Source organism: Lepidochelys kempii, chromosome 17 (assembly GCF_965140265.1).
Source record: "Lepidochelys kempii isolate rLepKem1 chromosome 17, rLepKem1.hap2, whole genome shotgun sequence".
Taxonomy (NCBI): domain Eukaryota; kingdom Metazoa; phylum Chordata; order Testudines; family Cheloniidae; genus Lepidochelys; species Lepidochelys kempii.
In genome coordinates this window covers 20,272,280-20,287,263 of record NC_133272.1, presented here as the reverse complement: position 1 = coordinate 20,287,263, position 14,984 = coordinate 20,272,280, and the positions used below count along the sequence as shown (strand labels likewise).

At 46.3% G+C, this 14,984-nt stretch overlaps 1 protein-coding gene across 8 annotated transcripts in view; it reads left to right on the top strand.

The window, feature by feature from the left end:
• Window positions 1–14,984, top strand: part of AP2B1 (adaptor related protein complex 2 subunit beta 1) — a 98,891-nt gene that overhangs the window by 48,169 nt on the left and 35,738 nt on the right. For 6 of the 8 annotated variants that reach the window (XM_073315532.1, XM_073315536.1, XM_073315534.1 and 3 more), the window contains 4 exons: window positions 1,200–1,392; window positions 7,777–7,797; window positions 12,122–12,163; window positions 13,345–13,491. In XM_073315532.1, coding sequence (XP_073171633.1) covers window positions 1,200–1,392; window positions 7,777–7,797; window positions 12,122–12,163; window positions 13,345–13,491 — 403 coding nt within the window. The remainder of the gene's footprint in view (window positions 1–1,199; window positions 1,393–7,776; window positions 7,798–12,121; window positions 12,164–13,344; window positions 13,492–14,984) is intronic. The other 2 variants (XM_073315537.1, XM_073315538.1) reach the window with 2 other exon arrangements.

Sequence of the window (14,984 nt, the reverse complement as noted above, 5' to 3'; positions counted from 1 at the left end):
CTCCACCAATCTGCATACGTACCAAAGTTGTTACCTGTAGGGCCTTGTGGAAGGAATACTGTGGGCCAGAGGAGCAGCTCAGAAGAAGGAGTTGTGCACAACTCAGGTGGAGCATCGCGCTCTCTCTAGCTTCCAGGGATTTGTCCACACTGTTGTTCCCATCTCCTCTCTACGCTGCTGCTGGTGGGAGACTTGGGTGGGAGGTTAGTGTCTGCAACGGTAGACAGTCACATGTGCTCCAACAAGTGCTTGCTGCTGTTCTTCTCTGGGGGTGGCAAAAGCAGAGGAGGCTAGAGAAGGGACTGGTTAGGCTAGGACACAGGACCCTGGAGCTATGCTGGTGTCCTGGGAAAGCCCAAATACATTTTCCAAAACTGCCACCTGAATTAATTACAGCCCTCTTGCTGTAGTCCCAGGACAATAAAAGAACAGCAGCATTATAGCATGCCCCGTGTCCTTCATAACCATGTCATTCTTTACTCCTTGGGGTCTCGTAGGAAAAGCCCAAGTTATGAACAAAAAGCTTTTAAGGAGAAAGTCCAGTGTGGGCAGATGTTCTGAGCAGGATATTTTTATTGTGTTTTAACATCAGCTGAAGCGATCTGCATTATCTTTCTTGTAAATTTCTCATTGGGTCCTGGGGCAGCTAGAGTGAAAGACCTTTAAGGAAACTTACTTGGTAATCCCCACTAGAATAATAAGCTTCCTCCTTAGCCAAGCCTGTGCATTTTTCCCCAAGGTTGTACATTCCTTCATAGGCCCAGTACAGGCAGGATCATACTAATCTCCCAAAAAAACCCGCTCAGAATCAAAATCTTTATTATGTTTTCATTTGTGTTTCCTTCGTGGCTCCTATTTTGGAAGAGTTTGTGGCTGCTTCTCCCAATAACAGCTGTGCTGGAGCTGAGGTTTCTGTCTGATTTTTACCTCTGAAATTTCCCTCCTCTTGAGTTGTGGGACTTGTCTGACCAGTGGAAGGTTCTCAGAGCACGTACCGAAGCTCCAGTTGTGTTACCTCCAATTGGGGTCCTAACAGAATAGGTTTGTCAGCTGTCCGTATGGAACACCTCACTTAGAACTGTTTGGCTGCTGTTGATGGGTCACCTGTTTCTGCCTTGTTTGCTCCCTGGTGCTCCAAAGCCAGTAACAAAGATGACTAACCATTCTCCTTTATTCATTTCGCTTCTCTCCCCCTGCAGCACTGATGCAGGAGACAGCCCAGTGGGAACCACAACCACTACAAACTTGGAGCAGCCTCAGGTTATTCCATCGCAGGGTGACCTTCTGGGTGACCTTCTGAACCTTGACCTGGGCCCTCCAGTGAATGTACCCCAAGTATCCTCCATGCAGATGGGTGCTGTGGATCTCCTGGGAGGCGGGCTGGACAGCTTGGTAAGCACTGTCTCTACTCACTTTCAGCTGGTAAGAAATAACGAACCCCTGGAGGAACCATTCATGGTCTGTGCTGTTGGCAAGACCTTGGTTATTCACTCTCTTTGGTGCTTGCAGCCCTGAGCCCAACGGCAAATCAGAAAGGCCTGGAACACTTGGCCATTTTTACTTCCAGGCCAGTCTGCTGCCAGATTCTTCCCTTAGTAAATGGGATGTTGTCACATGCTGTAGAATCCTGCTGTATGTTGGTAGGTCTGTTTCATGCTCTGTCTGACTAGGAAGGGGGACTAAGGAGTTGCTTTTATTTTACAAGGACCAGTGCTTTGTAAAATACCTTGGCTCCTCTTCAAAAGGATCTTTGTGTTGCCCTCCAGTTTCAGTGAATCCTGTTAAAAGGTCCATCTTTATGACCTGCTGTGTACAGCTATACCAGCCTTACATCATCCAGAGTATTCTCCAGAGATGTCTTGGTTTAGTATTGGTGACAAGTGAATTGTGGCTAGGCCAGGAGAAGCACTCCACTGCTCTACCTAGTCCTCCCCTTCGCCAGAGCAGCTCACAAGGTGGTATTCAAATACTAAAAGGGTCAAGCTCCAGAGCAAGAATAAATACACAATGCCTCCACTCCACGGAGGGAGGCTGGGCAGAAGCTGTAATGAGAATGATTATGGAGAAAGAGCTGGGTGGGGTAGTCCTCAACCTATGACAGCCATGCAGTAACAAACAGCAACCCACTTAGCCTTTAGCGCTGTCTAATCAGCTTTCTAACATGAGATGGGTTAGAAGTGGGAAGCTTGTCATGCGCTTGAATGGACCCTGATGCAGCAAATCTTTATTTGCCAAATACTCCATTCGCTCTAGTAATCTTAGTAAAAGAGTCATTAAACACACACCTCCAGTCCTAGCATTTCCCTGGCTAATGAACTGGAAACCCGGTGACCTTTAATAGCTGGCAGAGGTCAGATGTGTCCACCTGAACGCTTTGTCTCCAGCAGAGATTTGTGTGTCTGCACTTCACACCAGTGGAGGAGGCAGGCTAGTCCCTGGCTGGAATTCTGAGGAGCCCGTGCTGTACGACCATGGCAGTGGAGTACGATGCACTGAGCCAAACGACAGCCACTGCCACACGTTGCAAGAATGACCAGGCGCTCCGAATCACAATTTCTTGAATTGCATCTAAACCTTCCATGGAACAGTGCCATCCGTGGCCGCTCCAAAGAGCGACCTAAATCTCTCTGTGGGTACCTCTGTATTGCAGTGTGACCTCGTGGGCAGAGTACTGGACTGGGACTCGGGAGATCTGGGTTCTATTCCTGACACTGGCCTGCTGAGTGACTTCAGGCAAGTCACTTTCCCTCTGTCTGCCTTAGTTTCCCTATCTGTAAAATGGGGATAATGATCTACTGATGGAAAGCACTGTATAAGAGCTAGAGTTCTGGTACTGTGCGTGCAGTGCACCCAGTTTTTTATTATTGTTTGAGCTCAGATACCATCGTGATGGGTGCAGTATAACGACCTAATTAGAATAGACTTTGGGAAAAGATTCCTATACGTGTTGGTGTTGGAGATGTTAATGTAGGGACCCATTTGGAAATACAAATGTTGGAGCAGGAAGCCTAGAGTCTTGTCACTTGTTTAATGTTCTGCTTCTGCTAAAGTAAATCCATGGGGCTATGCAGTGTCCTCTGACAAAATGCTGTATCTTGGCAGAGCGGTCACCCCTGCTTCAGACTTCAAGGGAAATAAAATGGTTGCCTGCATGAGTAACAGACACAGTGCTAGAGCGACCTTCCGGATGGAGCTTCCCCCATCACTTACTAGTGATGTGCCGCTGCACATGTCCCTGTTGTGTTTTCTCCCTCTCTGTGATATGTACAAGTGACTCTCATCCTTGTATATCCCGGGCTTCCCTCTCTGCCCTTCTTTCCTTAAACTAACCTGTTTCTGTCTGTGTGTTGTTCTGGATGTGAGAGACCGAGCACGTGCTGCGTGTGCGTAGGTACAGGGACGTGTGTGTGGGACGTCCGAGTTTAACAACCCAAACTGCGGTTGAATTGAGTCTCCGGGAGGGAGACACTTCCATCCCCTGCCTCATAACAAGGGATCATCACATGGCGAGGGGGCAGTGGGCAAAGTGGAGGTTCTTTTGGCCGCTCGTACTGTTTCATAATGAGTTTGGGATCCAAAATGAATCTCCTATCTCATCTTCCTCCGTTGTTACTTTTCTTCCCTCTGCCATCCATACGTCCCCCTGGAATTTTGTTTCTCTTCCTCACCCTCACATTGCAGTCTGTCTTTCTCCCTGCTTTGAGTCTCCCTCTTCATTGTTTTAGGGTTCTTCCAGGGACCTTCATTGTATTCTCCCAATTGCCAAGGACATTTGAATATGGCTTTGTGGGGTCAGTCTGTGCTGCAGGAAGGGATACTAAGGAGTGACATGAACAGCGTTTCTTTCCTCAACTCATGCTGCATCTGTGCCACTCAGTCCTTGCTGCCTAGAGAAAAAGCCACTGTGTTTGGTCCTGAGCTGTGACACACGGGCACCTCTCCTTTTGTGAGACTCCTCTCCCTAATCTATCATTAGTCTCCCCAATCCCCCTCCCGTTTTCATCTGCTTCCTCCTCCCCTCTGTTTTTCCTTCCTCTCTCTAGAAATTGCCCTGCCCCTCACCACCAGTAAACTCCTTGGTGCAGAGAAAGGTATGGGAGTGGTGGTTATTTGAATGCAACAAACATCCAGTCTATGCCACATGTTTTTAGCATGACCCTGCAGCCCGAAGCGCAGTGTGGGGAGATAGTGGCCTGACAGAGGTTAAATGCCCCAAGGAGCTCCTTGTCTGTAAGTTAACTGCTCTGTACATATTTACAAACCCCTCTTGATCATTGCGGAGAGAAATGGCCCAACAAATATCCAAACTCGTATATGGTGAAACCCATCTCCGTGGCTGTGATTAATGAGAATGCACTGGTAATTGAATGGCTACTGGCAGAATCCTTCAGCTAAATAAGTCTTTTCTTTAGTCAAGGTGCTGGGCATTAATCTGATAGGTAAAAATGCTGCTCTCAAGCATCGCCCATTACAGAAATAGAGCCCTCAACAAATGCAGGCCTTCTATAGAGAGGGTGTCTCACTTCAGAGGGATATGCTCAGTGTGCAGAGAAACAAGACATGAAAGACCCAGCTAGACTGATGCAGAGAAGAAACAGCCTGATGAGCAAATTATCATTTTATATTTTAATTTTTTTAATTTTTTTTAAACAGATTGATTTCTCTCCCAGGCATTTGAATGGTGACAAGATTGTTTAAAACTTGATACACAGAAAATTAATACTGTGCATTTCATTGAATTCCTCCCTCAGCTTTGCTAGGCCTTGTCTCTTGTGGCATGTGAGACTTCCAGCCATTTGCTAGGTTAATTTCTTTAGCAAATAACTTCTATTTTATCTAAAGAGTGAGTTACAGTATAACAGATAAATATGTAGATATAGATCTAGTATTGCCCATACATAGAGGGGCGCCTGGCATGTTTGGGGTGCCTGGCATTATCTGCATACCCAGCTGGCTAGTTTCAGATGACTGTGTTCTTTCAAAAAAGCCAGCTTTGTTGTTGTTCTTTTTTAAATGATAGAGGCCTGCCCATTAGTCCCCAGTGGGAATGAGCCCCTTGTCAGTAATTTTGTTTTAAAGAGTTAAACCATTTTATTATTTTACACACGTGCTGTAATTACTTTCCTTAATGGTTCTAGCTTTGTCTGTATTTTGGCTCTGTTAGAGCAGGAACCTCATCTGATGGTTAAAACCCTGGACTAGGAGTCAGTCCTTGGGTGCTCGGTTCTGTTCCTGGCTCTGCAACTTACTTGCTTGGTGACCTTGAGCAAGTTATTTAAACTTACCTGTGCCTCAGTTCTACAAAATGGGGGTGATAATTGTTAATTTCCCAAGGCTGTTGTAAGACTTAGTTCATAGAATTGTAGGACTGAAAGGACCTCGAGAGGTCATCTAGTCCAGTCCCCTGCACTCAAGGCAGGACTAAGTATTATCTAGACCATCCCTGACAGGTATTTGTCTAACCCGCCCTTAGAAACCTCCGGTGATGGAGATTCCACAACCTCCCGGGGCAATTTATTCCAGTGCTTAACCACCCTGACAATTGCGAAGTTTTTCCTAATGTCCAACCTAAACCTCCCTTGCAGCAATTTAAGCCCATTGTTTCTTGTCCTATCCTCAGAGGTTAAAGAAATGGCCCTAGATGAGCTGGGCACACTGCAAAAGACACGTATTTGATAGGGTTTTAGGAGAGTTAAGAGCATGTTCTTGGATCAGTGATGTGGTGGAAAGGAGCTCTGGTGGCTGGCTGAATTCCTGCCTAATGGTTGAATGCTGCTGGGGTTATGTTAAATTGAGCATTGTAGTACCTTGAGCTTTTTATGGGCGCCTCCTTTTACTATTTAAATCAAAATAAATAGCTAATAAATAGTTTTGAGATCCTCTGATGGAGGCGCTCCTAAAGGACCAAGTATTATGACAGTAAGTGCTACTGAAATCAATGGTATTTTGCGTTGTTCGTGTGACAGCTCCATTAACAGTGTGCTGCCCTGATTGTGCACTGACGTAACTGTTCACGCAGGATGAGAGCTCTGTCTTTCTGCAGGCCCCCAGATCCTGTTGTTCAGAAAAGTGCACACGGAACAAGAGTCCATTAGCTTGCGTATTGAAACTGCCCATGTGTGAACCAAAGAAAAGAGGTTGCAAATTGAAGTGTGTCTAACAGCTTCAAGGAGGTCTATCGATGTGGCGCGCACACAAATCCCTTTGCAGCTAGAACCATGCCTTAAGTAAAATTAGCCCAAATCAATCCTCAGACTGGCAACAGCTTGCTTCTTGGCTGTTTAGCCAACCAAATCAATTGATGCTATTCAGAAAATGCTTTGTTTTCCTTGCTGTTAGGTAGAATCATAGAATATCAGGATTGGAAGGGACCTTAGGAGGTCATCTAGTCCAACCCCCTGCTCAAAGCAGGACCAATCCCCAACTAAATCATCCCAACCAGGGCTTTGTCAAGCCTGACCTTAAAAACCTCTAAGGAAGGAGATTCAACCACCTCCCTAGGGAACTCATTCCAGTGCTTCACCGCCCTTCTAATGGAAAAAGTTTTTCCTAATATCCAACCTAAACCTCCCCCACTGCAACTTGAGACCATTACTCAATTCACAGGAGATTCATACAGTGCAAGTTCTTAGTAACGTAGCATTTTCATCTAACTCCCTGAACCATGACAACATAGTGAGATGAATAAAATCATGCCATGTTAGCCCGCGAATTAAGTAAGGCTCCATGAATTACATAGCTGCATCGACAGATCTAGCAATCGTACGGCCAAGGACGATTCAGTTTTTGGACCACGAGTGTTGCAGCTCTTGTCAGTAATTCCGTCTCTTCTCACTCTGCACCTGGACTAGATTCTTTGCATACCTCACCTAACATTGCAGACGTGACTGTGGGAGCCTGTAATCCACCTATATTGCCCAGACATCTGAGAGTTCTGTCCTCACGGAGCACCGTTAACGTGTAGCTAGGTGCTGGAGTGTTATATGGCAGTGCCGGAGTTGCCGTGCAAGTCAGTGTAACTGCTCCCAGTGGAATAAAATTGCAGGACAAGTTGCCGTTCAAGAGCAGAGTGTCTGCAGCGTCATCCAAGCCAGTTAACATAAAGCAGGGCTGTTGGAGTTGCTTGACGTTCAGGGCTACTGTTGCTGTTCTCTGGAGGTCTGGCATCTTCCTCTTTTGGGTGCAGTGGCTTCTAGGATATTACAGTGGTGGGACCATATGCATGGCTAGGCAGATATAATTGAAGGCAGTCCTTGCTACGTCCAGTAACTCTCTGCCTGCCTGCTTGCCACTCTCCTTCTCCGAAATGGCTGCTCTGGAGGAAGTACTTTAGTCATGGGAAAGGAGCTCCTGTTTCTGGCAGTGTGACCTTCAGGACAGTGCCAGGTTGCTAACCCTAAAAGCTGTCCAAGCAATTTGCAGTTGCTTGTGGTCAAGCCTCAGGTCCACAGAGACGGTCACCCATAATGCTAAGGGCAGTGATTGTTTACCAGTCCTACCATAATAGACTGTCAGGCTGCACTGGGTAAGGGGTGGTGTTAATCCAACTCTAATCTGAGCATTCTGCTAGCAGAGTTGTCTTTAATTGTCTGCTCGCATCTAGCATGGGGTGCATTGTGCTTCCTGCTAAGGGTGGCTTGCCAGTTAGACACCTGCTGTTAAAATGAATGGAGATGGTTAACAGATCCTGCCAGTTCTCCAGGGAATTTGTTCAGCATTGCTTTACACTTGACTAATATCTGCTTCTTTCCTTCTTCATTCTGCCTGTCACTGCAGATTGGAGAGGACACTCAATGGGTAATTGGTTCCTGTTCTCATGGTCTGCCTCCTTTCTCTTCATTACTCATACACATCACTGTTATCACCTTCTCCATCTTTTCAGTTCATATTAAAATAACACACACACACCCTGCCCCTGGCAGAGGGAGCAGGCAGGCTGGAACGGTGGTCTCTAAACAGGAGACGTTTATAGATATCCTGGAAAGGTGGGGGCAGAGAAAGCCGTATCAAGCCAACAGGTGGTCCAATTGAGACTGATCTTGTGCATAGGGTGTACTGGGCTCAAGTGGGAGCTTGTTGCATTTATTCGGAATCAGTCACAGTTTAAACCAGGTGTGTCAGTTTCCCTCTCCAGCATACTATATAGACAGTGATGCCTCTGTCGAAGAGGCCTCGGGCTGTGTCTACACAACGAGGTGGTGGCGTGACCCCTCAGCTTGTGCACACATTGCAGCGTAGCCGCGGTAGCAACAGCAGAGGCATCTCTCAGCCGTGCCATGCATGCCGATGCCAGGTTTCAGGCGCAAGTATGTGTACGTGAGCAGGGGAATTACAGCTCTAGGTCATAATGGGGAATAGCCTTTGTCTGTCCCAGGGCCTCCTGGTCTCTGGGGTGGCACAGATTATGCGTCAGCTGAGTTTTGTCCCGTGCATATGAACTAACGGAGGCGGAGGCCCTTGCATGGCTGTGCAGAGAACCGTTAGGTGGTTTGAGAGTGACTGAGAGGCTTCAGAGGGACCTAGGTCAAAGCTGCTTCTGTCTCGAAAGACATCTCCAGGAGGCAGCAACTCAAGGGGGGATGAAAGCAAGTAAAATGTTTCAGGAGGGGTAAAGGAAATTCTCTAGGCCGGAAACCCTGCCTCGCATTTCCTTGGCCCTCAGCAATGAGAAACAGGTGCTCCTGCGCCCCTCTGTCAGGCCTCTGTAGTCCATGCAGAACCACCACTGGCAGGAGGACTGCCTTTAATCTGGCTCCTTCCCTTTCACCTGTCTGGCATGGGTGACCTCTACCAGGAATTATGTTCCCACCACATAGTTCAGGGACTGCACCTTGATGTGTTAGGAAGGCTTCGGTGCCCACTCTGATGGAGAACCATAAATCTGGAGTTCCTTCAAAGACGAGACTGCAGTTGGGGGCTCCTGATATTTACAAGCCGTGCCTTGCCCAGTCTCTCTGAGATTTCCCACTGCACTCGCAGACCGGCGGCGCACAGCAAGATTGCCAGCGTTACAAAGAATCGGTTGTTGTCTTTCAACCTTGAATTTCGAGCCTGTGGCTTTCCAAGATGAGCTGAGTAAGAAACTGATAAAAAGCTGATAAACATCTGTCTCGGTTATGCAGAATTATTCCCAATAATTTCCATAGTACTTTATATAAGATCTTTGCTGCCTGATGGGAGTGTTTTTCTTTTTTTTTTGTTTCATCAGACAAGGGTCCCAGAAACCCCTATCCTCTGCGATAACATTTAGAAATGAGTCTGTTATGACCGGGTCTTGCAGCTTTTCCTTCCATTTGTTCTCTGTTGTTTTTTTTTTCCCCTGGACTTCACTGCTTTTTGATGTAGAGTGCAGAGCCGGCTGACACCTGCAAGCAAGAATATAAAGTGAGAGAAGGTGTAATATTTGCATGCAATTATGTGGCAAGCCAGTCCTAATACAGAAGTGTTCAGGTCTTTCCTTCTACGATGTGGCTCAGACTGAGAGAGCTGTTTGAATAGCAGTCCCCTGCTGTGTCAGACGGACGCATTCGAATGGTTAGAAACTCGGCAGCCGGAAGATTAATAAACCCCCTTTTTCAAGAAATCAGTATTAATCGGCGCACACAGTTACGCCACAGTACTGGTGTTTTAGGCCTTTCACCGCTCCTCTTATTTCACACTAGCATCATTCACCTCGTCTGTTGTCTCTGATGTAAACCAGGAGAAATGATCACTTGAACCCTGCACACTTGTAGGCTGAAAAAGAATGGAGCTCCATGCTGCTTTGAATGCCAGCAGCTCTCTCTCCTCACGCTAAGCATCGAGATCTATGTATGAAGAAGCAGCTGCTGTGGTGTGGGGGAATTAGAGCTCAGAGGAAAAAGGGCCTGGAGGATTGTGCTACCGTGTTGCAGACCTGGGTTTTGGAGTGATTTTTGGGGCAAGCTTCATGAGACAAAGGGTGCGCTTAGATTTTCTGGCCAGGAGGGAGGCTAGTGCAATTTTGCAGTGTTCTTTAATGCCCCTTTAGCAGTAGGCAGCATTACGGCTAGGCGGCTACTGTAGGGGATGGAAGGATATACCCGAGAGAGGCAGGGGGTCTGGAACAGTTCGTATAGTGGGGGTGCTGAGAACCATTTAACCAAACTAAACCGTGTATATGATGCAATCCACTTCAAGCCAGTGAGTAGGGCAGCACCCGTAGTTCCAGCCCCTATGGAAAGAGGGAAACCCAGAGCAACAAAGGGGTTGGTAAAAGCCAAAGGATTTCAGGTGCCCGTGCTGTCATCCAATAGGGCCCTGCCTTTGCCTTGAAAAAGGCCTCCAAGCTTGTTCCCAAGCCAACGTATTTGTATCCACTGCGGAAGAAAGCAATTGGTTAATATGCCATCTGTTGGCCAATTTAAAATACAAACACACACTTGCCATGAGAGCTGCCAGAAAGTGGGGCGGTAATGGCCAAGAACAAGTGCCATATGGTGGGGACGGGATGTACGTGAGCCCTGCCGATTCTGAGCTTGCACAGCTCCAGGGCCTGCTCTGGGCCATTCTGTCACCTTTCATTCTCTTCTTCCATGAGCACTGGATCAAGCACACGTGGACCTTTGATGATCCTGTTTGTCAAATAGCCCCACATACCTCTGGGCCAAACTTAGCAGCAGAGCCTTCCATATGACATTCTGCGTTGTCCCAGCAAGCCAGCCCTTCCCCATGCGATTGTCACTGCATTTTTCCATGTACGCTCTTGTTCTTTTTGGTGGTGGTCTGTCTTTGTCGTCAGAGCGTGTGTCTTGTGTCCTATGTGTGACTGGAAAACTGTGTGGTGAGATACATAGCACTTCCCTGTTAGCAAAAGCTTGTGAGCTCAGATAAGCCTGCAGAATGAGGCTCTCTGGTAGATATTCAGTATGGATCAGTATTGCCTTATTATTTATAAATGTTGATGGAATTGAGAAATGCTCTGTGCAGGCAGCACTGCGATATCAGTAGTATTACTTATACCTGTGTTCATGTAGATATCCCCCTGGGATCGCAGGTTTTGGTCACATCTGGTGACCCCAGCACTGAATAGTCTCTTGAAAATCCAGAAAGGTGCAAATGCACAAGTAAATTGTATCATGGGCTTTACACCTTTCAGCCAAACAATCTTCACATTTTCAAGGGAACTTCATGGTAAGCTGAAAGAGCAAAGGAAGGCTTAAAGGTAAACTGCAAAGGCATGGAGATCCAGAGAGGAAGGACAGCAGAAATGAAAGAATTTGGAATAAGGTGGTTCTAAGAGGCGCATGTTGGACAATTTTAGCTGCCCCAAATGGCAGCTTGGTAGCTTCAAAGAGATCATTATTAAAATACTGGATTACTTTGTTCTCTAAAGTCAGGCCTCTTATCACTGTAGAGCAGGCCCCAGCATACAAGTAGGAGCTCTTCTGTTTTCCATATGGGGTAACTGAACCCTTGGAGGGAAAGCGTGTACTGCTGAGCTTGCACAAGCAGTGGTCGCACTGGAAGTCCACATCCCTTCCCCCTTTCTGAATACTAAAATTAGTCGCACATTAAAAGGATACAGCCAAGATGTGTTTAAATAATTGTGAAGTCTTTGCTTTTTCTGCACTCTAGAAACTACTCCCTAGAGCCCTGAAGCTTGTCAGTTTTATCTTCCGTCGTGGTTACCCCTACTGGATTTTTGTAGAGCTGCTCAGGACTGCTGGTAGCTGACCTTACAGGTTTCATGGAAAAGCACTCGTGCATGAAACACACAAAGAATTGCACAGACTTTGTGAAACGGATGATAGGTCGTAGATTGGATTGGCTTTTTAATTGATCAACCTTCAAAGTACTCCTTTTTTTTTTAAGATGTGGACTCAGTCCCAGTGGGAAGATGGATTGAAACATGTTTATTTGAAACATTACAAGGCGTTAGGTTATTCACCAGCTTCTTCTCTAAGCAGCTTTATTAGCATAAGAAACCCCCACTGTATGTGCTTTCACAACACAGAGTGTTCATCTGGCCTGTGCATGGTGAGTGTATGAGACATGTTTGCAGCGATTCAGTCGAGTGAACTGCAAACTCTATTCTTGGCATCCAATACCTAGCTTAAATGAACTCTGCCTTTCTCTTCTCTCTCTCCTTTCTCTCTTTCAGCTTGGCAGTGACCTTGGCGGGGGCATTGGAGGAAGCCCGGCAGTAAGTGCCATCAATTTTTTCCAGTAAAAAAAAGCTCCCTCTAACATAATAATTCTGATATAATCTTTCCCCCACACACTGCTGCTTTACTAAACCACTGTGTTTGTGAAAACAGACGGCTGTCACCACAGTGAATGGCAGCGGGTCCTTCAAAAGTGTTTGGGTCCCCAGGTGAGTTCTTCAGGACTGGAGCTGCCATCTCTGGAGAGAGTCCCCCTCTCCTGACCCTAATGAGCAAAAGGAGGCAGAGCTGTTTTCTTCATTGAATGGCCCTGGTCTCCTGCTGTTAATAACTGAGTCCTTCAGGGAAATAACCGAACTTCTGTAGCAGAGGCTTTCCGTTCCTGGCTAACAAATGGGACTGGATATCCAGTCTGGACAGGAGTGAACCGTTTTTGATCATGGGACTAAGAATAGAGAGCTCCTCCTCCGCTGGGATGACATGACCCTCTGCGCCCAGCTGTATCATGGCTCTGCCATAATTTCTGGATGTGCAAAGTCCTTTGGTAGTATTTCAATGCAATCATGGCAATTAGTTTGGAGAAAGGAAAAGGATTTAAATTATCGTCTCCTTTTGCCAGGCATGTGGAGACTTGTTCCCTAAAGTGTATCCTCTAGAGGCTAGAAGTCTGTTTTTTTGTTTTTTTTTCTTCCTACGTAGACAGGAGGGGACTACTAGTGGTGGTTTCAAGGATACCATGTGGCTAAGTTTCAGAGGAACAGCCGTGTTAGTCTGTATTCGCAAAAAGAAAAGGAGTACTTGTGGCACCTTAGAGACTAACCAATTTATTTGAGCATGAGCTTTCGTGAGCTACAGCTCACTTCATCAGATGTTTACCGTGGAAACTGCAGCAGACTTTATATACACACAGAAATCATGAAACAATACCTCCTCCCACCCCACTGTCCTGCTGGTAATAGCTTATCTAAAGTGATCAACAGGTGGGACATTTCCAGCACAAATGTGCTAAAAGTGGCTAAGGTGATAGCAAAGATTGCAGGGATTAGTCTCCAAGAGCATTGGAATTCAAATGCATTATTTAGCACTCTTGATAATTCAGCAGGGAAGCTGTAAAGTGCTTTAAAATATTCAGGATATTGCCCAAATTCATGCCTTATTTAATAAGCAGCATTCTACGTTTACACTGTTCATCACTACCCTTTCTTCCTAACTCTTGCAGGTGGGACAGACCTTCATTCCATCATCTGTGCCTGCAACTTTTGCCCCTTCACCCACCCCAGCTGTGGTTAGCAGTGGACTCAACGACCTGTTCGAACTCTCTACTGGTATTGGCATGGCCCCTGGGGGATACGTGGCTCCGAAATCTGTACGTAAGAGAAACATTGGTACAGTACGTTGTTCATCAGTGATACAGCTTAGGCAGCATGGGGATAATGAGACTGCTCAGTTGTCCCCTTCGTGCTCTTTGGAGATATGGGATGGAATACATGAGTTACGTTCCATTAGTTAGATCTTCTGTTTCCCCCAGAGTGACAGCAATTGTTGAAGGACAAATCTAACCGGCTCTAGACTTCAGTTTTCAGCATTTCCCTACTATTGCCAGGAAGGATTTGTGGGAGCTGCAATAATTTGGACTTTGCCACTTTCCCCATTGGGCAGCTACTAGCTAGATACCCTGTAGCAGGCTTCCAAGATTTCACCCCATTAGTGCTGATCAATAAACAGAACATCCATTTGTATGAGGGGAGTCCTGTTTATGAGGCATTAAAATAAATCCGTGGTTGGCGTGAGCACCATGTTAGTGGGTGCCCTGGATTTGCACCTGATTGTAGAAGAGAGAGATGGTGAAAGCACTGACTGAACTGTTTTTGTTATTCATCCAACTCTTGATGATTCTTCAGTATCAGCAGAACTTAGTCCTGCTAACAAGGCTTTGGCCAAGCTAGAATAGCCAATGTGAAGCTAGATCTTTGGGGAAAGCATCCCATTTCAGAGCAGCCGTTGGAATGTGGCGTTTAGTTTTTCCATGTCCTAGGTGTCACTGAGGGATGGAGTTTTTCCTTGTGACACCAATGTGTTCACCTTCTTCCTGTTTGGAGCCACCACTCATTAAAGCCTTTGTTAATCTCCGTGAATAACCAACCAATAATTACTGTTTACAATAATATAAAACCCATGTGCATAAACTGCTCTGCAGCTTGTGCCAAGCTTTCAGCATTTGGCTTCTTGCTGGTACTATGCCAAATAAAAGATTGTATACAGACATCCCACCAAGTGTCAAGTTAAAAGCACTATCCGCTGCTCAACCAGTCGGCATTCTCCCCAAAGCACGTCTGCCTAGATGTGCTGTCAGACCAAATCCTGAGCATAATGAAGTGGTTTGACTTTGTGCAAAATGTTATAATCACACAGCGATCTGGCCTTCCTTCAAAAGCTTGTTGTATTCAAAACAGCATTGCCTGCTCTTCAGCCATGTCACCAGGATGAACAAAAACACCCCAGTATGCCATGCTCTCAAAGTCTCCATCAGTGTGCGAAGCGTTGCATGCCATGATGCTACCTGGCACTGCCTGCTAGGCCACTCTACATATTGATAGATTTACAGCTTGAGCCAGATCTGGGAATTTCACTACATGAGGCCTGGTGTGACGCCATCAATCATGGTTACTCTGGCTGGTGCAACAGCCTCATTAGTCCGTGTTAGCTGATGGTCATGATTCCCCCTCAAAGGTTCTACAGGAACAGATAGAAAAGGAGGACTTGTGGCACCTTGGAGACTAACAAATTTATTTGAGCATAAGCGTTCGTGAGCTACAGCTCACTTCATCGGATGCATTCCTGGATAGTTTCCTGGGTTAG